This window comes from Cibotium barometz, chromosome 22 (genome assembly GCF_041138505.1).
Source record: "Cibotium barometz isolate CiBa-2024 chromosome 22, ASM4113850v1, whole genome shotgun sequence".
NCBI classification, from domain to species: domain Eukaryota; kingdom Viridiplantae; phylum Streptophyta; class Polypodiopsida; order Cyatheales; family Cibotiaceae; genus Cibotium; species Cibotium barometz.
The window spans coordinates 39,798,776-39,825,525 of NC_141067.1; the positions used below are offsets into that span (position 1 = coordinate 39,798,776).

A 26,750-nucleotide genomic window follows, 5' to 3' on the forward strand; every position below is an offset into this window, starting at 1 on the left:
GGGGGTGGGGAGGATAAATATTTGTTTATAGAAATATATGGCCCATAACCAAAACCAACACACCACTCATCTTTCTCCCCCCCCCCCCCCCCTCTCTCTCTCGCTCTCTCTCTCTCATAAGCATTCCTCCAATGACAATGCCTTACTCAAAGAGAAAAAGTAGCTGGTTCTGAATACTGATACTACAGATTGCTAATCAATCCTATTGACAAGCTTTCTTTCTTCTTAGAGAGAGGTTTCTTGACACCCCCTTATGTGAGGCAGCTAGTACCATAGTATGCTATTTGTAGCATTGCTGCCTATTGACTTGCCTCCCACTACATGTTGAGTGAGACTAAGTGATGGAATGGGGGATCAGATGGCCCGCCCCCTCGGCCCCTTTTCAGCATGCAAGACAAAGGATCATGCTAGAGTGGAATGGCAAGCCAATGCCACCATCGAGACATGTTTTACTGCATATATTCAATGGAGAACAGACCATTCACACTTTTCTCTCGCATAAGGGGAAAAGCATACTCTTTCCAACTTCATTATAGAGGTACTCCGACATCTCACTACCCAGACCTCTCTCATTTCTTCCATTGCATGGAGCGAGTCTGTGTATATACGCGTGACATTCATAGGTATTTTGTGGTGCTAGATACATCTACAAGAGAGCATCAATGCATTGGTATCGATCTATCTAGAGGGGTAAGTTTTCTTTGGCCCCCTCTATAGCCCACATCCCTACAATGTAGTTCCTGTGTTCAGAATCCTTTTGCTTCTCCTGTGGTTCTCTCTTCCCTTGGCTTCACTTTCACCTCGTGCAGTTTTCTTTTCTCTCTTGCCCTATCGTTTCGCTCTGCGTCCAAGATTCCGCTCCGCCCTAACTACCCAGATTATCGGTGCCGGCTTGGTCGGCCCAGCAAACGCCCGCTTTCAGGCGCAGGGTCTGCTTCACTCCGTCTCCAGTTATATCTGAGCCTACTCTCGGTGTACGGGCAAGGCATTAGGGTTAGGGTTAGACATCAGAGTTAGATTAGGGTTAGGGCTTCTGACTTGCAATGTTACGGCGCTAGGGGTAGGTAAGGATTTTCCCCGACTATGGATGCAGCGGGCGGACACAATGCAACCTTGGGCATGCAGAATCAGGTTGGAAGAAAGGAATGGAGAGCTGTGACGGAAGGATCGGCGAGGGACAGGCTTTCCGGCGATGGCACTGGAGAGCACAGCAGGGTGAATGGATCGGCGAGGATGAGGCCCAATCCAGGGTTGCACCCGGAAAACTCCAGGAATGGCCGGATTTTCCACTCCGGCGGCTGCAGTGGCAGTTCGAGCGATTCTGACCATCATACAGGCGATTCAAAGCATGCGAGTGTCCCCTCTCAGGAAATTGGCCGTCAGAACGGTGAAGATACCAAGCTTTATGAGGAGGTATTTTTCATAGAAAACATCCATTTTTGCTATTCATCGCGTACTTTCTAAGCCCTAAAGCTCCACGAGGCTTGCACGAGGCCATTTCGCAATTAGCAGTGTTTTCTAAGTCTCTGTGCGGCCATGCACATGATGGATGTGCCAGGCCTCAAGTTTCAACATTGACCCTTAGTTTTTTTATGTGTGGAGATTGTTATCTATTTTATAAGGCTGCACCCCAGATCAATGTTGGGATTTCCATAGTCCTCGCATCAATGCTGGTTATGCATGGGTGTCCACGGCTCTGGTTTGTAAGTAGGCTAAGTAACACAAGTATGTCAGTGGATGTCAAGCCTCATACTTCATTCTCGTTTGATGTTTCTATTTTTCGTCTTGTCAAGGATGAATCATCTTTCGAAACCATTGCAAGTGTTGAGTTTTAGGTCTGGTGGCTACTAGCTCTCTTTTGAACTTTTTCAAGCATGGTAGTGACTTCTTGGTTCATTTGGATTCTGGCAGATTCAGCAGGTTCATGAGCACGATCCTGTATTGAATGGTCATATGAGTTCACCATCAAACGGGCTGCCCCTTGATTCTGGAGGGTTGAGCTCCTCTAAGCATTTCAATGAGACATTGGAACAACGCCTTCATGATGTTATACGGCAAAGAGAGCAACTTCAGAGGTTGGAGGCGGAACTCAGGGGACAGTTTATTGCAAGATCAGAAATTTTACGCATGCAGAATAGCTTCGATGAACAGACCAAACAGCATGCAAGCATCGTTTCTAATTTACAGGTACTCAATAGGAGCAGAAGCTGTTGTGAATAGAGGAAGTTCGTTTACATTGAGGCTGCTTGGTTGTTAAATTTTGAACTTATCTTCTTGAAGATGTATTAAAAGATCATGATTTCCATCAAGATGTGTGCTAGGATTGAGATGTTGTTTCAACCTTGCAAGTAGCTACTAGTACATGGCCACCCTTCTCAAGAGATTGTTTCTACTTTTAACTCAGGAGCAACTGCAAGAAAGAGAGCAGAGATTACATGAAATAGAGCAAAAACTTCAAGAAAGGGAACGGCAACTGCATGGAAATCAAAGGGAGGCAAGTGAAGCAGTGAATCAGTTTTTGCACTCTGCATCGCATTGTCACAATCACTTTTGATGCTATTTTGTGGTGCGATACTGGTTTGTGCAGTTGCAAGCTGAGACCTAGAAGTTTATTTTCTTTTTTGGCGGTAGTTATTCCTAGAAAAACGGAAAACTGTAGGCCCTGTTTCAATCACTTTTTGGTGCTCTTTGGTGGTATGATACTGATTTTGTATAGTTGCAAGGTGAGACTTAGAATTATATTTCTTTTTGTGATGCAGTTATTCCTAGAGAAACGAATGACTTTAGGCCTTTGTGAGGAACTCCTTGGACAACTTCTGGTTCTGCTACTAGGGGTCTCTCTTGTTAAGTCTTGACCATGGGTACGCTTGTGATTGTTGTGCGTTTGAACATTGCCTCTGCTCTTGCCAAAGCTGCTGCGAAAGCTGCCAGCATCCTCCCAGGTTTTGCGTTTTTCCTCTTCTCATGCCTTATGTGTTACACCCTAAACACATGCCAAACACGATTAGCTTCCAAATTATGGGTCATGGAGGCTCGCTCACCACCCAACCATAAGTCTGCATTGGCAAAACACTCTTGAGCACGAGAGTGGTCTATCGATTAGCTTCCAAATTATGGGTCATGTAGGCTAGCTCACCGCCCAACCGTAGGTTTGCATCGGCAGACCACCCTTGAGCACGCGCGCTAAGGCTCGGAGTGGACTGTGTCCTAGGCCTAGGCACAAGCCTGTGTCATCCGACAACATGATAAATACAACAGTCCACACAATAGGCTCATCCCACTTATATAGCCATTGTTGACCTATAAATAGCTACAACTTATGGGATAACACTAATTAACACCCTAGCCCATGTAATCAATTTGTTTAAGGAAGGCTGTCTTAATATCCAACTGATGATGGGCAGCCAATGCGATCACGCATTTAACGGTAGGCATTTTGGAAGTAGGTGCAAAAGTTTCATCATAGTCTATACCCTTTTCCTATGCATATCCCTTGGCCACAAGCCTGACCTTGTACGTGTCAATCAACACAAAAGTTTCATCATAGTCTATTCCCTTTTCCTATGCATATCCTTTGGCCACAAGCCTTGCCTTGTACGTGTCAATCAACATTACCATCAGCATTCCTCTTCTCTTTGTACACCCACTTAGTGCCAATTGCCTTCTTGCCAGGAGGCAAATCCAGCAAATCTCAAGTGTCATTTTTATGTATGGCATTTATCTCATTTTGCATAGCTTCCATCCAATGCTCGTGTTTTTGAGCTTTATCAAATGAGCCTAGCTCATCGACATCACACAAGCTACTCAACCAAGCAACATCTGCATGATGTGGTTCATTCCTAAAACCAGCCCGTGTCCTGCTGCTACTGAGAGGAGTTGAGAGTTTGTGCTCTTGCAAAGTTCGGACCAGCCATCTAAGGACTGATCTGGCCTCCTTTTGAGCTGTCCCCTGTTCTCTCACAACCTCTTCTACATCATCATCCATAACATGCTGTTCATTTTGCTGAATTTCAGCATCCACATGATGTCTACTTGGCTGCAACACATGTTCCATTGCGGGTTGTACTGCCGTACCATCAATTGCAAGTGGAAGTAGCCGTTCAAACATGTCTTGTTGATCCCCATACAACTGTCTACCAAATTCAGCCATAGGCTGTTTTACATTTTCAGCAAACACCACATCTCTTCTCTCAAAAATCCTTTGGCTGAGTGGATTATAGAGACGGTATTTTGTTGCCTTGTCATCAAGCTTGCTTCTCATCTGTTAAGGCACATGGGCATATACAAGACAACCAAAAACCCTAAGTAATCAACTTTAGGCTTTTTATCATACCCGGCCTCATATGGAGTGATGGTTTTCAATGCTTTTGTAGGGTATTTGTTCAAAACATATGTAGCACACATGATTGCCTCCGTCCAAAATTTATGAGGCAAACCCTTGCCCTTGACCATACATTTGGCCATCTCCATCAAGGACCTATTCTTCCTTTTTGCAACACCATTCTGTTGTGGTGTGTATGGCATGGTACATTGGAGCTTAATGCCTTTTTCAACCAAGTATGCTTTGAAAGCATTAGACATATACTCCCCCCCCTCGATTTGTACCGAGGGTTTGCACTTTGCAACGTGTTTCATTTTCAGCCCTTGCAACATAATGCTGAAAACACATTAAAACCTTGGACTTTTCTTTCAAAGGGTATACCCAAGCACATTTCGAGTAATCATCTATGAATGTTACAAAGTACATATGCTTTCCAAGTGAGTGTGTCCTCGTAGGACCACATACATTAATGTGTGAGCTGTAATTTCTGGTTTGCTCTCACCGAACCATCCTTTGGGAAAGCATGATGATGCATTGTGCCAAGAATGATACATGTCGGGAAGGTAGTTCAACATATAGTATGTCATGCACCATTTGTTGCTTCTGCAAGAGCATCAAACTGCCATAATTCACATGCCCAAACTTGGCATGCCACAACTCCGCCTCTTGCATAGTAGGAGTAGATGTAGTAATCTCACAAGCACCATGTGCTCTCTTTTGAAAACTATCGAGATGGTAGAGTCCACGGTATAGTATCCTAGAAGTGACCATCTCATAGTCCTTTTCTAGGTCTCTCACTATGCATCTGGTTGTCAAAATATGCAGCGGCGATGAAGACAAAATCTGAAAACACAAGCACAAGTACACTGCAGAAAAACACAGCAATAGAGGGAGAGAGAGAGGCGTGTAACTCTACTATAGACACAAGAGAAAACCCGGAATACCCAATACAATGTGTGGGGGGCCAAGGGGCCATTTTATATGGCCCCATTAGCCAGTCAGCGTGCTCAAAAGACAGCCGACAGCCTCAAATGTCCACGACCTGATCACGCTCAAGTTGGCCAGAATCTGCCTGTCGGCTAGCACACAGAGAAGGTTGGGGCAGCCTGTGACTAGTCGGCCAGTAGCAGGTACTGTTGATAGATCCAATACTGCCTCCCAGACTAGAAAAATGGGAAAAAATATGGAGAGTGGGGAGAAATGAGAAAAACCTCAATCGGGCGGGCACACCCACAACAGAGGCTCTGGTGTAAACATACAGACAGGAGATGACTGCTAACACCCTCTCTCAGCTCCTGGATGTGGAACCAACCCCAGTGAGCTGGAGTGCCGCCGGAGCAAAAGCTTGAGATAGAGACTTCGTGAAGAGGTCCTCTGCACTGTCCTCCGTCGAACAGAACTCTAGCAAGATGTCATCAGCAACAATCTTTTCACAAACAAAATGTCTCTGGATGACCATGGGTTCCTCTAGTGGAAACCCAATCCTGCCAAGTAACCTCTGCAACCTCACCACCTCGCAAGCAGCACCACAAGCAGCCCGGTACTTTGTCTGTCGACGACAAGGTAAAAGATGGCTGCCTCTTACTGCTCCATAAAACTGCTCCTGAGCCAAGGGAAAAACTGTAGCCTGGTGTCAAGGTCCTCGTGTCTGGCTCTCCTCCCCAATTTGAGTCACTCCGACCGTGGAGTCAGACTCCATCCATCAATCCCCCTCCTGTGTAAAAGAGTCCAAGATCCTTCGCATGCTGTAGATACCACAAGATACGCAATCCTGCCTCCCAAAGAGTCCTCTGCAAACATGAGCTCAACAGCCTCATTAAGAAGCTCCCGTCCAATCTTGTATGCATCAACCAAATCAATGAACCATTCTGCTTCCGAGTCAAGGAGGCATCATACTGCTCACAAGGATCAACACCTATTACGGTGGGATGCCAAGTCCTGGAAACCTACTGAAGATCACTTAAGGCCTTCGGAAACCTGTAACCAACCCCCTCTGAATCCGGAACCACAAAGCGTGGAGAATGTGCAATATCCATCTTCACCTACAAGTAATCAACTGCTACCTGCCTGGCCTTCCAATAGGTCCCCGTGGAAAGAACTTTCTCATCTACAGGAGTGTCTTTGTCCCGAATGCTACGAGACATCAGAGCATAAGTTACTTGTAAAGTTTTTCCTGATTGACGAACGCAAGAACTACCAACATCTGTATTGGAAAGTTCTTGCCAACTGTTACCATCATCTGGCAAGCCATCCACCATCTGGTTCGAGAAAGCCTGCACTTGCAGCGTATCCACACTTAAAAGGCCATTACCAGATTGCTACTCATCACAAAACTGAGGACCTGGGAGAGAGAGTGCTAAAAGTTTGTAAACTCCATTCTCCACTCCGCCTTCCCAAACTACTTGGCTTGGTTTGTTGCCTTGTTCCGGAGAGCAACAAAATGCTCATCAAACTCCACCCGTACACCAGTCTTCCAAACCTGATGCACTGACAACAGATGAAAACCAAGTGATGGAACATACAACACCTGGGAGGAATGCTTTCCCCCTTTGCCATCGGGAACTATCTCCAACCTGCCCTTATTGTGAATTGGGATAGTGGATGTATCCCTAGTAAGAATGTGATCAGAATACTTGCAGAGATCTTGTAAAGCCGAACGGGAAGGAATCATGTGCCTGGAAGCACCACTGTCTAGAATCCACTCCCGAGTATCCGTAGCGGAGAGTCCTCCAACCTCCCCCCTGCACGAAGAAAATGAAACATCGGTGTCCATAACCTCCAGGTGCACAAAAGCTGGAGTCTTCACGGTTGCTGTTGAGGATTCTGCACCCTTCTCGGTGCTCCGCTTGGGACACTGCCTCCAATAGTGGCCTTTCTCGCCACAATCATTACAAGTCCTCTCTGCCTTCAGTTTCTCGCGGTCTGCGTCGGACTTCTTCTCAGAAGACTTCTCCGGTGAAGCCTTCCCTTTGCCCTTGTTGTTATGGCCTTTTGACCGTTGGCCAGTTAAGGCCTCCGAACCTCCGCCTTGTGGAGGATTCGTGAATCTTTCCTCCTGGTCCAAGACCAGGGGCACAAGCTCCTCCCATGTGATGGTGTTGAGCTTGCCACTGGTAATCAAAGAAGAGTAAAATGCTGAGTCCTGAGAGGGTAAATGCGACAGCAACGTGATGGCCATATTCTCCGATGATATCTCTTTCCCAGCATGGAGAACTTCTTGCTGAAGAGCCTGCAGCTTGTTGAAACTTCATGTGCTCCCGCATCGTTGACGACTTTGTAGGATTCATCACCCGCATCTGTACTTCCAAGGAGATCCTCTTCATCATGTGTGATACCTTGTTATAGAGAGAAGCCAAATGCTACCATATACCTCTGGCCAGCATCATATGCTTGATATGATTGATTACCTGCGGTGTGCAGTTGAGGAAAATGAAAGAACGGACCCTGGCATTGACACGATCCCACAACTGTGCCTGTGCCTCGCGTTCCTTCCTAATCGAGGGTAACTCCCCTTCCTCTAACTCCGGTCGTGGAACCCCAACAACAATGAAATCAGCAAGGTCGTAAGACTCCAACACAGATTCCATCATTACCTTCCATATGCCATAGTTGTTCCCGTCCAACTGATGGTCCACTGGGAACGTGGGGAGTGTCAGGATCTTCACGTGCCTCTCAGCCATCTCAAGTAAATCTGCCATTGCGGGGGTGTAACTTAAAACTGCATCATCAGTTGATGTGAGTATAATCTCACCAATGCCTTTCACAGGATAAGAATGATTATTTGCACATGAGACTTGTCGGAATACGCAGCGGATATGAGACAAACAACTAAGAGCACACACAGCAAGACTCCACGATGAAGATGAGCAAACGCAAGAGAGAACCACCACTGAGTGTGGAAGAACAAACGCAGAAGAGAGAGAGAGAGGTTGTATACGATAGATCTAGTACACAATACCCAATGATACAAGAGGTGTGGGGGCCAAGGGGATATTTATATCACCCCTCAGTGCTGGTCAGCCAACATAAAAGCAGCCGACAGCACTTGAAAGTTGAATGTCCATGATTGCAAAAAATAGCAAGTCGGCCAAGACATATATCAGTCGGCCAGGCCGGAAAACAGCAAGCTAGCATACTACCGCTCCACGACCATAGAAATAGTGAAAAATACATGGAAAAATAGGGGAAAAATGGAGAAACACCTAATGGGCGGGCACACCCACAACAGAGGCCCTAGTGTGTAATGTACAGACAGGAGATGACTGCTAACGCCCCTCCTCAGCTCCTGGATGTGGAATCAATCCCAGTGAGCTGGAGTGCTGTCGAAGCATCGCTTGAGGTAGAGACTTCGTGAAGAGGTCCGTCGCGCATTGTCCTCCGTTGAACAAAACTCTAGCAAGATGTCATCAGAAAAATCCTTCTCACGAACATAGTGACTCTGGATGACCATGGGTTCCTTCTGTGGAAACGCAATCTCACCAAGCAACCACCGCAACCACACAACCTCGCAAGTAGCACCACAAGCAACCCGGTACTCTGCCTTTGTAGACGACAAGGCAATAGTTGGCTGCCTCTTGCTACTCCATGAAATAGCTCTTGAGCCGAGGGTAAAACCATAGCATGATGTAGATCTCCTCATGTCTGGATCTCCTCCCCAATCTGAGTCGCTCCAACCTTGGAGTTGGACTTCATCCGTCGATCCCCCTCTAGTGTCATAGAAGAGTCCAAGATCCTTCGTACTCTGCAGATACTGCAAGATCCGCAATCTTGCGTCCCAATGAGTCTTCAAAGGTGTCTCCATGAATGAGCTTAGTAGCCCCACTGGGAAGCTCAAGTCCAATCTGGTGTTCAGCAACCAAATCAATGAACCAAAGCGCTTCTGATACAAAGAGGCATCAACATGCTCACAAGGATCATCAACTGTAACTGTGTTATGCCAAGTCTTGAGAACCTGCCAAAGACCATACAAGGCCTTCTGGAACCTGTAAACCACCCCCTCTGAACCTGGAACCTCAAATCTTGGAGGCTGCTCAACAGACATCTCCTCCTGCAAGTCACCATGTGCCACTTGCTTGGCTTTCCTACAAGTCTCCTGGGAAAGAGCTTCCTCAATTGCAAGAGGCTCTTTGTCCCGAATGATACGAGACATCAAAGCATAGTTCACCTGTAAAGGCTTTGAGTGACGAATGCAAGAATTGGAATGTCATATCTGTAAAGGCTTTGAGTGACGAATGCAAGAATTGGAATGTCACTGTCTACTGCTGTCAACATCTGGCAAGCCATCCACCATCTGGTCCCGGAAAGCTTGCTGCAACGTATCCACATTCAAGTGGTCATGATGAAACTGCCACACATCACCTAGCTGAGAACCTGTAAGAGAGAGTGCTGAGAGTTTGTAAATCCCATTCTCCACTCCACCTTCCCATACAACCTGGCATGTTGCTTTGTCCTGGAGAGCAACAAAATGCTCCTGAAACTCTACCCATACACCAGTCTTGCAAACCTCATGCACTGACAACAGATGAAAATCAAGGGATGGGACTAAAAGAACTTGGGAGGAATGCTTCCCTCCTCTGCCATCGGAAGCGATCTCTAATCTGCCCTCACTGTGAATAGGTATAGTGGACTCGTCACCAATCAGGATGTGACCTGTGTGTTTTCGAAGATCCTGTAATAACTCCCGAGAAGGAGTCATGTGCGTGGAAGCACCACTATCAAGAATCCACTCCCGAGTGTCACTATTGGTGAGTCCAACCGCCTCCCTGCTTGAAGAAGATCAAGCGTCGGTGTCCATAATCTCCAAGTGCACAGGCCTTTCTCGCCCCAATTGTTACAGGTCCTCTTTGCCTTCAAGGCGTCACGATCCAAGTCGGGCTCCTGCTCGGAAGACTTCTCCTGTGAAGACTTCCCTTTGCCCTTACTGCGGCCTTGCGACCACTGGCCTTAGAACCTCTGCCTTGTGGAGGGTTCGTAAAATGCACTTCCTAGTCCAAGACCATAGGCACAAGCTCCTCCCATGTGATGGTGCTGAGCCTGCCACTGGTGATCAAAGAGGAGTAGAAAGTTGAGTACTGAGAGGTTAGATGAGAGATGGCCATGTCCTCTGAAGATATCTCCTTCCCAGCCTGAAGAACCTCCTGTTGAAGAGCCTACAATTTGTTGATGTGCTCCCGCATCGTCGAAGTCTTTGCAGGATCTATCACCCACATCTGCACTTCCAAGGAGATCCGCTTCATGGGTGATACCCTGTTATACAGAGAAGCCAAATGTTGCCAAATCCCTCTGGCCAACGTCATGTTTTATATGATTAATCACTTGTGGTGTGGAATTAAGGAAGATGAAAGAACGCACATGGGCATTGACGCGATCCTACAATTGTGCCTGAGCGTCCCGTTCTTTCCGAGTAGAGGCATCGGAGATGATGGACAAAATCTGGAAACACGAGCAAGTGCAGAAAATAGATGGAGAGAGAGGCGTATAACTCTACTATGTATACACAAGAAGATCCCGAATACAATACAAAGTGGCAAGGGGCTGTGGGGCCATTTTATATGGCCCCCAAACAGCAGTCGGCCTGCTGTAGGGCAGCCGACAGGACCTACATGACCCAGTTGGCTAGCATCATCAGGGTGTCCACGACCTGTACCACAGTCGGCCAACACTAGAGCTGAAGTCGGGTACTGCAGGTACAGTCGGCCAAGATCAAGGTCCTCCTGCCACCACAAGATTGCCACCCAAGCCACAGAAAAAATAGGAAAAATGGGAGAAAAATACGAGGAGTGAGGAAAAATGAGAACAACACCTACAAGGGCGGGCACACCCACAACAAAGGCCCTGATGTCTCAGGAAAGACAGGAGATGGCTTCTAACACCCCCTCTCAGCTCTTGGCCCTGAAACCAACCACAGGGAGCTGGGGTGCTGCCTGAGCAAATCCTGAGATAGCGACTTCGTGAAGAGGTCCACCATACTGTCCTCCGTCGAACAGAACTCTAGCAAGATGTCATCAGCAACGAATTGTTCATGAACAAAGTGCCTCTGGATGACCATGGGTTCCTCTAGTGGAAGCCCAATCCTGCCATGCAACCTCTGCAACCTTACCACCTCACAAGAAGCATCACAAGCAGCTTGGTACTTTGCCTCTGTCGACGACAAGGCAAAAGATGACTGCCTCTTATTGCTCCGTAAAACTTCTCCTAGGCCTGAAGTAGATCTCCTCGTGTCCGGATCTCCTCCCCAATCTAAGTCACTCCAACCGTGGAGTCGGACTCCATCCATCAATCCCCCTCCTGTGTAAAAGAGTCCATGATCCTTCGCATGCCGCAAGAACCACAAGATACGCAATCCTGCCTCCCAGAGAGTCATCTGCAACCATGAGCTCAACTGCCTCATCAGGAAGCTCCTGTCCAATCTCGTATCCATCAACCAAATCAATGAACCATTCTGCTTCTGAGTCAAAGAGGCATCACACTCCTCACAAGGATCAACACCTGTTACGGTGGAAAGCCAAGTCCTGGAAACCTGCTGAAGACTATGCAAGGCCTTCTGGAACCCGTCAACCACCCCTCTGAATCCGGAACCACAAAGCCTGGAGAATCCACCTCCTTCTGCAAGTAATCAACTGCCACCTACCTGGCTTTCCGTGAGGTTCCCGTGGAAAGAACATCCTCATCTACATGAGTTTCTTTGTCCCGAATACTACGAGACATCATAGCATAAGTTACCTGTTCAGTTTCCTCTGATTGACGAACACAAAAACCACCAACATTGGACTGGAAAGTTCTTGCCAATTGCGGCCATCAACTGGCAAGCTATCCACCATTTGGTCCCGGAAAGCTTGCACCTGCAGCGTATCCACACTTAAGTGGCCATTACCAGACTGCCACTCATCACAAAACTGAGGACCTGGGAGAGAGAGTGCTGAAAGCTTGTAAACTCCATTCTCCACTCCGCCTTCCCAAACTACCTGGCCTGTTGCCTTGTCCCGGAGAGCAACAAAATGCTCATCAAACTCCACCTGTACGCCAGTCTTGCAAACCTGATGCACTGACAACAGATGAAAACCAAGGGACGGAACACACAGCACTTGGTAGGAATGCTTCCCCCCTCTGCCATCGGGAACTATCTCCAACCTGCCCTCACTGTGAACTGGGATAGTGGATGTATCCCTAGTAAGAATACGACCATAATACCTGCAGAGATCCTGTAAATCTGAACGGGAAGGAGTCATGTGCCTGGAAGCACCACTGTCCAGAATCCACTCCCGAGTATCCATTGCGGAGAGTCTTCCAACCTTCTCCCTGCCTGAAGAAAATGAAACATCGGTGTCCATCACCTCCAAGTGCACAAAAGTCGGAGTCTTCATGATTGCTACTGAGAAATCTTCACCCTTCTCGGTCTTCCGCTTGGGACACTGCCTCCAATAGTGGCCTTTCTTGCCACAATCATTACAGGTCCTCTCTGCCTTTAGTTTCTCGCGGTCAGTGTTGGACTTCTTCTTAGAAGACTTCTCCGATGAAGCCTTCCCTTTGCCCAACTTACGGCCTTTCGACCGTTGGCCAGTTAAGGCCTCCGAACCTCCACCCGGAGGAGGGTTCGTGAATCGTTCCTCTTGGTTCAAGACCATGGGCACAAGCTCCTCCCACGTGATGGTGCTGAGCTTGCCATTGGTAATCAAAGACGAGTAAAATGCTGAGTACTGAGAGGGCAAATGCGACAGCAACGTTATGGCCATGTCCTGTGACGATATCTCCTTCCCAGCCCGGAGAACTTCTTGCCGCTGAAGAGCCTTCAGCTTGTTAATATGCTCCCGCATCGACGACGACTTTGTAGGGCTCATAACCCGCATCTGTACTTCCAAGGAAATCCTCTTCATGGGTGATACCCTGTTGTAAAGAGAAGCCAAATGTTGCCATATACCTCTGGCCAGCGTCATATGCTTGACATGATTGATTACCTGCGGTGTGCAGTTAAGGAAGATAAATGAACGGACATTGGCGTTGACACGATCCCACAACTGTGCCTGTGCCTCCCGGTCCTTACGGATCGACGGTAATTCCCCTTTCTCTACTTCCGGCCGTGGAACCCCAACAACGATGAAATCAGCAAGGTCGTAAGACTCCAGAACAGATTCCATCATAACCTTCCATATGCCGTAGTTGTTCCCGTCCAACTGATGGTCCACCGGGAACATGGGGAGTGTAGGGATCTTTACATGCCTCTCGGCCATCTCTAACAAATCTGCCATTGCGGGGATGTAATCTAAAAAAGGGTGGGTGGGAACAAAGAAGAACCTACAATTGATGGTCCACCGGGAACATGGGGAGTGTAGGGATCTTCACATGCCTCTCGGCCATCTCTAACAAATCTGCCATTGCGGGGATGTAATCTGAAAAAGGGTGGGTGGGTGGGAACAAAGAAGAACCTACAATTGCAAGTGGCTGTCCAGCAAATCAGCCCGCTGTCCTCTTGCTTCTCCTCTTCCCAAATAGTCCCTAACAGTCCACCAATCAGCAACACAACAGTCCCCCTCTTGCTCACACAAATCCCAAGGGCTGTGGGGCCATTTTATATGGCCCCCAAACAACAGTCGGCTTGTTGTAGGGCAGCCGACAGGACCTACATCTCCACAACTAGCATAAAGACACCCAGTTTGCCAGAAAGAAACAGTCGACCAGCACCAGAACTGAAGTCGGGTACTGCAGGTACAGTCGGCCAAGATCAAGGTCCTCCTGCCACCACGGGACTGCCACTCAAGCCACAGAAAAAATAGGAAAAATGGGGGAAAAATACGGGGAGTGAGGAAAAATGAGAACAACACCTACAAGGGCGGGCACACCCACAACGAAGGCCCTGGTGTCTCAGTAAAGACAGGAGATGACTTCTAACACTTCCAAGGAGATCCGCTTCATGGGTGATACCCTGTTATATAGAGAAGCCAAATGTTGCCAAATCCCTCTGGCCAACGTCATATGTTTTATATGATTAATCACCTGGGGTGTGGAATTAAGGAAGATGAAAGAACGCACATGGGCATTGACACAATCCTATAACTGTGCCTGAGTGTCCCGTTCTTTCCGAGTAGAGGGTAAAAGCTACCCGTCCAACTCTGGCCGTGGAGCACCAACAATAATGAAATTAGCCAAGTCATAAGACTCCAATACAGACTCCATCATAACCTTCCAGATGCCATAGTTGGCCCCGTCCAACTGTCAATCCACCGGGAACGTGTGCAGAGTAGGGATCTTCACGTGCTTCTGAGCCATCTCAAGCAAGTCTGCCATCTCGGGGGGGGGGGGGGGGGGGTTGGCTTACTTTGGTCTTGTGAAGGGAGGCCCGAGGGTGAGTGGGGAAAAAATGACGAAGAGGCTGCAACTAATATGCAAGGTGGCTGTCCTGTAACATGCGGAAGCTTCGGAGAAGATCGGTAACTTCAATGCTCAGAAAATCAGCACACTCTTCACGACGGAATTAACGCTCAAACTGAATGAAGATGTGCAGAAAATAGAGAGAGAGAGAGGGAGAGACGGAGAGGACACAGTATTGGGTCCCAAATACCCTCTGTAGGGCCCCCACCATGGATGGTGTATTTGCTTTATTAGAATGATGTAAATCTGTAAAGAAAATACAGAAATCTTGACCTTTCTTGGCTGAGAAAACTCTACCCTTGACCTGCAGTCCTTCACCCCTTGCTTTAGCAACTCCTTGGCTTGTCTAGCCCTTGTATGCTTGAGCTCTTGGTAAAATCTGAGATGCAACAATGGGATTGTAGGCTCCTCTATTTATACTACTCTAGGATGAGCAGTCGGCCAGCTTAAGTCCAGCCGGCCAGCACTGATTTGTCCCACGACTGATAAATCAGCATTTAATGCTAGAAAAATCCCATAAAAGCTGCGCTTCTTTCTCTTGCTGGCTGGGCATCAGGCGCCTGCTTTAAGCCAGGTTTGGGCACTGTTTCTAGGCTGTTTGGGGACTGGGCAGCCTGTATGGGCTGCCCCATACTTGCCCTACACCCCTCCTAGGGCTGGATAACCAGTCGGCTACCCCTGGCCTGCCTCTAGGGCTGTCCTGCAGCCCTCCATGGCCTACCCATGGCTGGTGGGTAGGGCCTTTTTGGCCCTCATGGGGGTGGTTTCACACCATCCCCATGCCCACACTAAGACTATCAGAATGCGCAATGGAAGACTAACGCATGTAGGAGACGCATCACCATCGAGCACCACGAACACCCCCAACGGGCACTGCAGCATCCCTCCACCGGGCTCCCATCTCCCGGTGAGCTGCCTCCCAAAACACCTGCCGGAGGAGATGATTATGACAAGGTGCCACTCTAGCCTATAGATGGCTCTTCAACTTCCCATGCTTCCACTTATGGGATAATCCAAGGCACCTTTTAGCCATAGATCACACGCTCGAAATCGCCAACCTTGCAACACCCTCCCTCGATTCGAGCTCCGCAAGCCAGCGAGGCGCGAGGGGGTCGTCGAGCACCACACGCGCCTGAGCCGCCCAGGACCACACACGCCCGGGCTCTGATACCATGTCAGAATGCGGAGCAGAAGACTAGCGCACGTAGGAGACGCATCACCATCAAGCACCACGGACACCCCCAACGGGCACTGCAGCATCCCTCCACCGGGCTCCCATCTCTCGGTGAGCTGCCTCCCAAAACACCGGCCGGAGGAGATGATTATGACAAGGTGCCACTCTAGCCTATAGATGGCTCTTCAACTTCCCATGCTTCCGCTTATGGGATAATCCAAGGCACCTTCTAGCCATAGATCACACGCTTGAAATCGCCAACCTTCCAACTTGGGGTAGCCCTATGGGCTGGCCCCTTTTTCTAAAAGCAAACCCTAACTATCTATACAATGATGTGGCATCCGGTACCATACCAGATACACAATATCACTGCCATCATTCCAGAGGGAGACTTACAGCGCGGACTGGTACTGTTTCATGTGCAGGACAGTGCACACCTGACCTTGGACTCATGTGCAGGACAATGCACACCTGACCTCCGACGACTGAGATGGATCCCTGGTTGACTGGTCTCGGACTGGGCTCACATGGGACCAGTTCACCATCCCAGGTCTTGCACCTTCTGCACAGATATGTCTACGTGGCATCCAAGTGTGGGATGCATGTGACATCCCCTTCTGCTTAACTTGATGGAAGCTGCATAGCCTCCAAGTAATCCGTCAATAACGCCGGATAGTCTTCAAAAAACTCTTTGTCAAACCATACCGCTTCGTGGGTCCCTCGGTCCTGCAACTTCGTGAGGAACTGTCTTGAGCCATGCTTGAAACGGTGCAGAAGGATCTGTTCTGGAACCATAACTTCTGCTTGATCAACAATATTTGGTTCCGCTTCGTCTTTGACTTCTGAAGGGATAGGACCTGCATATGGCTTTAACCAACTGACGTGAAACACATCGTGCTTAGTCCAACTCGGAGGTAGCTTTAACTACATAGACACCTCATTAATCTTTTTCCTGATGGGAAAAGGTCCAAAGCTCCTGAAAGACAACTTTGGGCATCGCTTGCCCACCTGTTTCAACCTTTGCTTCATAATCCGAAGATAAACCCAATCCCCTTCCAAAAACTTCTTATCCCTACGGTCTTTATTGGCTTGTCGAGTGTAGGCCTCTTGCGCTTTAGCCAATCTGTCTTTTACTGACTCTAAAATCTCTTGTTAAGACTCCATTACTCTGTTCGCTCCAGGTACTGAAGACGAGGTCCTGGTCAACAACGACTGGAAAGGTCTTCCAAATGCTGCCTCATATGGAGTCCTGCCAATAGCTTAAAAAAAAGAATCATTCAAAACAGCTTGAACTAAAGGCAAATAAGATTCCCACTTACCTTGCTGATTGTGGACATAACACTTCAGCACATCAAAGGCTAACTGGTTGTATATCTCTGTCTGGCCGTCCGTCTGTGGGTGGAATGCACCGGAAAAATTCAATTTAGTACCAAAGTTATCAAACAATGCCCTCTAAAAATGACTGGTAAACAAAATGACTGGTAAACTTGGCATCTCGGTCTGACACTATGGTCCTAGGAATCCCGCCAATCGGATACCAATGCCGAATGAACAATTGGCAACATCCTCGGTGGTCACATTGACCCTGCAAGGAATAAGCATAACAAATTTGCTAAATCTATCAACAATAGTTAAGCACTGCGTATTACGCTTACTCGGACTGGGAGGCAGATTCGTGACAAAGTCCATCGAAATATCTTTGAAAGGACCCTCAGGAATTGGCAAGGGCTGTAACTACCCTATCTTCTTTCCTCGAGGAGCTTTCACCTTTTGACAAATATCACAGCGTTGTACATATGTAAACACATCTCGCCTCATCTTTGGCCAATAATATTGCCGTTCCAATTTCTCCAGAGTCGAATTCATGCCCCCCTATGACCACCTGCAATGGCGTCATGGGCATCATGGAGAAGAGTTGCCCTGAACGACTTCATGACACAGTTGGCCTTTGTAGAAAAGCTAACTATTGCGTATCAGAAAGTGGCATGGTCCTGTGGCATCCAATGCCTGTTCCCACTGTGTACCGAATTTCTCGGAATCTGCGTACGTGTACTTCATGCCATCTAGTCTTGTATCAACAAGATCGAGTCTAGTGGTTTGAATCGTAGTCACTTGTCCCTTCCTACTCAAAGCATCGGCCACTAGATTGGCCTTTCCTGGAAGGTACTCAATCATACCACCAAATTGCTGGAATATCTGACTCCAGCGGTGTTGTCGATCACTCCACTGTGCAGTTGGCATTGTCTGAATCCAGCGTAATGCCTGATGGTCAGTGCGAACCTCAAAGTCACGACCATACAGAAAATGTTTCCAATGTTTCAAGGCCTGCATAACTGCAAGGAGTTCACGATCATAGATTGAGTAGTTTTTCTCTGCGGGTAGTAACTTACGAGACATGTAAGCTATTGGATGACCATTTTGTTGCAATACACCTCCAATTGCGATGTTACTCGCATCGGTGATCACCTGAAATGGCTCGTCCCATGAGGCAAGTGCTAAACAAGGCGCTTGTGATAAAGCCACCTTGAGATTCTTGAATGCCTCCAACGCTCGTGGAGTCATTCGAATCTTTTGCCTTCTTGTCTTCACACCCTTGAGCAGATCAGTGAGATCCGCCGAGAGATCAGAAAACTTGTCGATGTGGGTGCAGTATGCCTGGCATATACCCACAAAGGATCTGATGTCGTAGGTTGTGTGAGGTATTTCCCAATTGACAATCTCGGCCACTTTAGCCGGATCCAGTCGAATGCCTTCGGCACTAATTATGTATCCCAAGTAATGCACCTGGAACAGATAAAATTCCGACTTCTTTTCATTGACGTAGAGCTCGTTGCTTTCTAGCAACTTCAGGACTTTCTCCACATCAATGTCATGCTGCTCAACCGTAGCTGAAAATACCAGTATGTCGTCCAGAAATATGAACACACACTTTCCAATCAAATCTCGGAAAACATGCATCATCATGCGGTTAAATGTAGCTGGGGCGTTCGTCAAGCCAAATGGCATGACAACAAATTCATAGTGGGCCCGTTCCGTACGGAAGGTTGTCTTGGGGATGTCCCCCTTCACAATCCGCACCTAGTGGTACCCACTCTTTAAATCAAGTTTCGAGAACACCTTTGCTCCATTCAGCCTCTCGAGAAAATAATCTATTCGAGGCATCGAGAATTTGCTCTCGATAGTCAGCTTGTTGAGTGCACGATAATCGACACACAAACGGGAAGACCCATCTTTCTTCTTGACAAATAAGATCGGTGCTGCAAATGGCGACACGCTGGGGCGAATGAAGCGAGATTGCAACAATTGTTGGAGTTGGTGGTCCAACTCCGATTCCATTGCCTTGGAAAGGCGATACGGAAACTTGCTCGGGGATTCCGAGACTGGGAGGAGGTCAATCTTGTGGTACTCCGGTCTGGACGGGGGGAGCTGGGGAGGGAGGCTGTCCCAAAGAAAAATCTTCTGGAACTTTTCATGGAGAAGCAAGTACTTCTCGGAAGCATTGGCCACCGTTTGGGCTGTCTGGATGTAAATCATTGCACACTGTGTGCCTTTCCTGACTGCTCGCTTAGCTTGCAAGTGGCTTATGAGCGGAAAGTTCGGAATTCTTGGCTCACACTTAATGGTCACTGGGGCGTTAGACACATTCCGATTGATCTGGAATGTGTGCTTGTCCCACTTGACATCGGGAAGAAACTTGTGAAACCACTGAATGCCCAAAATTATGTCTGCTCCTACAAGAGGGGCAACCATAAAATCACGCACAAATTCTGTGCCTTGAATAACTAACTTAGCACCTAGAGCTTCTTGATGCTCGTTGTCATGCCTGTGCTAAAACCCTCAACCTGTTTGTCCACCGAAGTTAGGTCGAAACAGGCACGCCTAGCGGCCTGTTCCGTGACCACATTCTCCGTGCTACCGCTGTCAAACAAGACGATGACTCTTTGGCCACCTATGTAGCCAAAGGACTTGAGCAATTCGTTGCGCTCATACTCCTGGTCATGGGCACCCTTCTGCTTATCTTCGAGCTCCCGGCTAATAATTTCTCCAACTGAAGCACCGAGGTTTGAAGAACTAGGGGTAGCCGTTGGGGTCTGTGTGGGAGCTGAGCTCACCACGGAAGCTGTGGAGGCAGCGGCGGTAGGCTTTGGAGGCTTCTTAGGACAATCTCGAGAAGCCTCAACCTGTTTGTCCACCGAAGTCAGGTCGAAACGGGCGCGCCTTGCGGCCTGTTCCGTGACCACATCCTCCGTGCTGCTGCTGTCAAACAAGATGACGACTCTCTGGCCACCTATGTAGCCAAAGGACTTGAGCAATTCGTTGCGCTCATACTCCTGGTTAGGGGCATCCTTCTGCTTATCTTCGAGCTCCCGACTAGTAATTTCTCCAACTGAAGCACCGAGGTTTAGAGAAGTAGGGGTAGCCGCTGGGGTCTGTGGGAAAGCTGAGCTCACCACAGAAGTTGTGGAGGCAGCGGCGGCGGGCTTTGGAGGCTTCTTAGGACAATCCCGAGAAGTATGTCCTTTTGTATGACAAAAGAAACATCTACCCTACTTCTTGTACTGAGAAAGCTCCTCAGCACTCAACTTGCCACCGGTCTTGCCTGCCTCCACTTTCTGGTCTGGAGTAAGCTTAGATGCATTGTTCGAGTTCTTGGAGCCAGAGGCTCTCGGGCTTTGTCCTGGGGAAGACCCCGTTTGGTTCTGGCCTTTGCCCCCTGAGGCGATAGCCCTGGGAGAAGCCGGCTAGGAAGTCTTGGGCTTGCCACCATTATGTTTCATTTCTGCACTCTGCGCAAGCGAGAGTGCGTCTTCAAAGGTGTCTGGCCTAAACATACGCACCTCCCATTGGATTTGCGTGTCAAGGCCATACAAAAACTGCCCTTTCTTGTCCGAATCAGATAAGCCTAATTGCAAACATAAGGTCGAAATTCTATTGGCAAACTCAAGGACTGGTTGCGCGTTCTGACGTGCTCCCCTGAACTCGTCTTTGAGTCGCTCAAGGTAGTGGGGCGATAGAAACCGTTGCTTAAGGTCGCGGACAAACTCGTCCCACACATAAGCTGCCATACCTAATCTAGTGTGGGCATGAGTCCACTGAGTCCACCATGGAATGCCCTCACCTTCCAAGTACCAACTGGCTAAGATCACTCTGTCAGTATCTGTTTTTCTAACTGCGGCAAAGTAAGCTTCAAACTGATGTAACCATGAATAGAGTGTTGTGGGATCGAGTTTACCATTATACTTACTGGAGTTCATTTTCTCGGGAAAATGATTCGAGGGCGCCGTTGGTGTCAATCTGGCATCCAAAGCTGCTCTGTAACGCTCGTGCTCCACGCGTCGCATGGCTTCGTCTGCACGTTGTCGTGTCTCCAATGCACGCATCTGCAACTCAAGCAAAGAGCTCGGCTGCGGCTGTGACCCCGCGAAATGGTGCCTGTGTCGAGGATCTGGAATCTGGGATACGGAAGGAGAGGGAGGAGGAGATGGAAAACGCGATGCTGGAGAACGGGTACGCTCTTCCAGAGCCAAGATCTGCGCCATCTGCTTGTCCAACTTGGTTGTCTGGTCTGCGATTGCTCGCATCATTTGCTAGAACATATCTGTAACACTCAAGCTTGGTGCCCTAGCTGGGCTGCTTGGTGCACTCTGGTCCCATGGTTCTTGGTCTCTCTCGTTGTTGAAGCTCGGCATAGCAGGAAAATGCACTTCCTTTCCGGAATGCAATCTGACCATCCACTATTTGTGTGGGAGACGTCCGGAGGCTTCCGGAGGCTGAAAACCAACCGTCCTTCGAGGGAGAGGAGTCACTCTGAAAAGGGTAGTCCACCGGCGTCTGAAAACCAACCACACGAGCGAGAGAAAATTCTGGTTTCTTTGTTGAATCTTTGCACTTGAAGTAGGCTCTGATACCACTATAACATGTGGAAGCTTCGGAGAAGATCGGTAAGTTCAATGCTCAGAAAATCAGCACACTCTTCACGACGGAATTAACGCACAAACTGAATGAAGATGTGCAGAAAATAGAGAGAGAGAGAGGGAGAGATGGAGAGGACACAGTATTGGGTCCCAAATACCCTCTGTAGGGCCCCCACCACGGATGGTGTATTTGCTTTATTAGAATGATGTAAATCTGAAAAGAAAATACAGAAATCTTGACCTTTCTTGGTTGAGAAAACTCTGCCCTTGACCTGCAGTCCTTCACCCTTGTGCTTTAGCAACTCCTTGGCTTGTCTAGCCCTTGTATGCTTGAGCTCTTGGTGAAATCTGAGATGCAACAATGGGATTGTGGGCTCCTCTATTTATACTACTCCAGGATGAGCAGTCGGCCAGCACTGATTTGTCCCATGACTAATAAATCAGCATTTAATGCTAGAAAAATCCCATAAAAGCTGCGCTTCTTTCTCTTGCTGGCTGGGCATCAGGCGCCTGCTTTAAGCCTGGTTTGGGCACTGTTTCTAGGCTGTTTGGGGACTGGGCAGCCTGTATGGGCTGCCCCATACTTGCCCTACACCCCTCCTAGGGCTGGATAACCAGTCAGCTACCCCTGGCCTGCCCCTAGGGCTGTCCTACAGCTCTCCATGGCCTACCCATGGCTGGTGGGTACAGCCAGGGCCTTCTTGGCCCTCATGGGGGTGGTTTCACACCATCCTCATGCCCACACTAAGACTTGGGGTAGCCCTATGGGCTGGCCCCTTTTTCTAAAAGCAAACCCTAAATATCTACACAATGATCTGGCATCTGGTACCATACCAGATACACAGTATCACTGCCATCATTCTAGAGGGAGACTTACATCGTGGACTGGCACTGTTTCGTGTGCAGGACAATGCACACTTGACCTTGGACTCGTGTGCAGGACAATGCACACCTGACCTCGGACGACTGAGATGGATCCTTGGCTGACTTGTCTCGGACTGGGCTCACATGGGACCAGTTCACCATCCCAGGTCCTGCACCTTCTGTACAGATATGTCTATGTGGCATCCAAGTGCGGGATGCACGTGACATGTCTAACGGTGATGGTCGCCTTCTACCCAATCTCCAAGTCGTGAACAGCCCACAGGATCTCTAATCAGCACCAAAAAAATGGCAGCCCTGCAAGCTCTTCAAATCTCCCGCAAGCTCTCCAAGGTCTTCAAGAAACAGTTCCGCAAGCTCTCCAATGTCTCCAACCTTCAAGCCACCTGGGGCTCTGATACCATGTCGGAATATGCAGGGATATGAGACAAACAACTGAGAGCACACGCAGCAAGACTCCACAACGAAGATGAGCAAATGCAAGAGAGAACCACCAGCCTGAAAACGCAGAACTGAGTGTGGAAGAACAAACCCAGAAGAGAGAGAGAGAAGTTGTATAAACTTTGCTATATACAATAGATCCGGTACACAATACCCAATGATACAAGAGGTGTGGGGGCTAGGGGTGATATTTATATCACCCCTCAGTGTTGGTTGGCCAGCATAAAAGCAGCCGACAGCACCTGAATCTCCACGATTGCATAAAATAGCAAGTCGGCCAGTATATGCAAGTTGGCCAGGACATATATCAGTCGGCCAAGCCTGAAAACAGCCAGCCAGCATACTACTCCCCCATGACCACATAAATAGGGAAAAATACATGGAAAAATAGGGGAAAAATGGAGAAACACCTAATGGGCGGGCACACCCACAACAGAGGCCCTAGTGTGTAATGTACAGACAGGAGATGACTGCTAACACCTTACCCTCTAGGGCAGCTCCTAGCTTTGTGACCAAATCTCTCTTGGAGGTGATGTTTCTAGAGGGCCCGCTATCAAAATACCATACAGCCTGTTTCTCATCCACACTGAGAGAGAGGCTCTTGAGAAGCATGGTAACTGCATGCTGGAAAAGCCCAATCATCCTACACATGATTTGCTGAACTCTCCCCTTCTTTTTACAGGCTTGTGGATGGTGTCAGACGCACATAGGTTAAAGCTCTTCTGTTTCCGGCTCGTGGGTTGTGCTCCTGGTTGTTGGGGTAAAGGCATTATGCCCACCCTTATAGTGTGTACAAGCCCATGTGTTTTATAGTCAATAGTACACTTAGTACTTTTAATGTACTAAGTGCACACTGTGTACTTGTGCAAATATACATGTGTGATAGGGGAGTCACACACTCATACCATGAGTTGACTTATCCCCACAACTCTCTCTCTCTCTCTCTCTCTCTCCCTTCTTCTCTGTGTATGTCTCCCACATGAAACCCTAACCCTAATTCTCCCATCAACTGGTATCAGAGCCACGGTTGTGTCCGTGTGTGTGCGGGTGTGCGGAGTCGTCTTCATCTCTACTGGACAGCTTGATGATGCTGATTATGTTACCACATTTGGTCGTGGAAAGTGGAAGATTAGTAAGGGCTCACTCTCTCTCTCTCTCTCCCTTCTTCTCTGTGTATGTCTCCCACATGAAACCCTAACCCTAATTCTCCCATCAACTGGTATCAGAGCCACGGTTGTGTCCGTGTGTGTGCGGGTGTGCGGAGTCGTCTTCATCTCTACTGGACAGCTTGATGATGCTGATTATGTTACCACATTTGGTCGTGGAAAGTGGAAGATTAGTAAGGGCTCACTGGTTGTTGCCAGAGGCTCTAAGGTGGACACTCTTTATTTCATGCATGCTGGTGTTTGTCACCATGCTAATGTAAATGCAATCGAGCTGCCGGAAATCTCTATGTGGCATAGCCGGTTGGGACACATGAGTGTCAAAGGAATGGAGCAATTGTCTCGTTTTGGTTACTTGCCTTCTCTAAAGTTTTCAAGTTTTCAGTTTTGTGAGCATTGTATATATGGCAGGCAACTCCAGTGCCCCCACAAGAAAGCTCTTGGACAGAAAGATGCTCAGTTAGAGCTTGTGCATACAGATGTATGTGAGATGCCTCAGCTTTCTTTGGGAGGGGCAAAATATTTTGTGTCTTTTATTGACGATGCCACACGCAAGGTGTGGGTTTATCCTCTTCGTTTGAAGAGTGATACATTCTCAGTGTTTGAGAAGTTTGTTGCTCTTGTTGAGAATCAAACTGGCAAAACACTGAAGGCTTTGCGTTCCGACAATGGTGGAGAGTATATGTCCAAACAGTTTCAGGACTTTTGTGATGCTAAAGGCATCAAGAGGGAGCTCTCTACTCCTTATGATCCTCCACAAAACAGGACAGCAGAGAGGATGAACAGGACCATTCAGGAAAAGGTCCGTTCTATGTTGTCACATGCTGCGTTACCTCATGGTTTTTGGGCTGAAGCTGTTTTTTTCTTTTCCGAGAAAAGATCCTTTCATTAGTTATGTAAAAAACGCCCGTAGGGCTACAAAAGAGATCTCTCCTGCTCCTAACAGAGAGAAGAGCAGTGAATACATCATGGCAGCCCGGGAGACTCTCCCTAGGTGCTGCAAAATACAAGCATCAGCCTAAAGGACTGAGCGGCTAAATCATACAATGGGGGGGGGAAAGAGCCAAACAGGTGGCCTGTAGTGCCAACGGGGGGATCCCGTGTGTAGGGTGTAGAACGGGCCACAGCGCCAAGTGGTATGAAAGGCCTGGCGCCGTAAAATCGCCTCATCCGAGTCTCCCCGGATGCGGTCGTACTGTCCTCGCAGGGTGTGGATCAACTCCTGCCAAATCCCCCGAACAGTCTCTGCTGGTGGCTCTAATCTCCCCTCAAAGGCCGTGAAGCACCGGGCCCTCCAGGTGAACCAGATGGTGAGGCCGCTGAGGAGCTCCCATCGTAAATCCCTCTCCTGTGTCCAGCTGGCGGACGAGAAATCCGGTGCCGGAACCAGACGAGGCTGGCCCCTAATAAATCTGATGGCCTGACTGCCCTGCTCCATCTCATAGCCCATAGCAGGCCCTGACGAAGTCGACCAAGCAGCGGCACCCCACGTAAACATACCCTCTGGAGAGAGGGGGGCTAGAATACGCAGCATCCGCAGCCAAATCTGCTGTGCCTGAGGGCAGTCCCAAAGGCAATGTCTCTGTGTCTCCATAGGGTGGCCGCATCGGACGCAGGCCGCCGGAAGACCGCTGTAAACAAGCCAAGTGCCAACTGCTGAGCCCCTGTGGGCGACCAGCCACTGAAAAGCCGAGATCCTGCGGGCCTGTCGACTAGCCCAGAGCCGAGCCCAGAAATCCTCCAGGAACTCCTGTGATAGTCCCTGCAATCGCCAATGCCCCGCTGCCGCTGGAGAAACCGTCCTCCTCGCCGTCAAAATATGCCGTCCCAACCGAACAGTATACTGAAAAAATGTGATCTCTGTGGCCTCAAGGGATGCATAAGGATCATGCCACTCGTACTCTCCGGGGTCCCACTGTAGCCGGGCCAAGGGGCGCGCTGCATATGCCCATATACGCCAATCCGGGAGCACGTCAGCAGGGTCGGGGTCAATATGCCACTTCCGAGAAGCGGCAGCCACTACCCGAATCCTCTGAAAGGTGCACTCTGCAACCAAAGGCGACTCCACCTCCACTCTCTGGAGTCGGCCCTCATCCTGAATCTCATAATAGAGGCATCTGCCATCCTCAGTGCTAGCTCTGACAGCAATCAGGATCTCCAACTGTGTGAAGGCACCCATCCACCGTGGGGCCACTGGCTCGAGAGGTGTGAACCACTCCTGTGTAAGTGCCTCCTGAATATCATCCCTCATAATCAACCCCCCTCTGAAGTGACTCAGCCTCTCCACCTGGGTCTCCTCTGGTAGACTGCAGAAAGCCTGCCAGTCTCCAAAACTACGAGCTGGGCCTGCCGCTAAAGGTCCCCAGGCTAGACGAGGCCGAGAACCCAGCATATGACCCTGCTCTGTACGAACCGCTGGGCTCCAGATGAGCGGCTGCCTGGCCCGCTCCTCAACACAAGACGGAGGCCGCTGAGAGAGCCCCGGTCTC

General features: G+C 48.8%; 1 protein-coding gene across 6 annotated transcripts in view; it reads left to right on the forward strand.

Annotated features, from left to right (window-relative positions):
- Window positions 1-680: 680 nt before the first annotated feature.
- LOC147626600 (uncharacterized) overlaps window positions 681-26,750 on the forward strand; it is an 80,642-nt gene continuing 54,572 nt past the window's right edge. For all 6 annotated transcript variants that reach the window (XR_015268619.1, XR_015268620.1, XM_086816660.1 and 3 more), the window contains exons 1-3: window positions 681-1,413; window positions 1,912-2,187; window positions 2,405-2,494. Coding sequence is in view for 4 of the 6 variants with exons in the window: in XM_086816660.1 (XP_086672786.1) it covers window positions 1,084-1,413; window positions 1,912-2,187; window positions 2,405-2,494 (696 nt within the window). In the remaining 2 variants the exon portion in view is untranslated. The remainder of the gene's footprint in view (window positions 1,414-1,911; window positions 2,188-2,404; window positions 2,495-26,750) is intronic.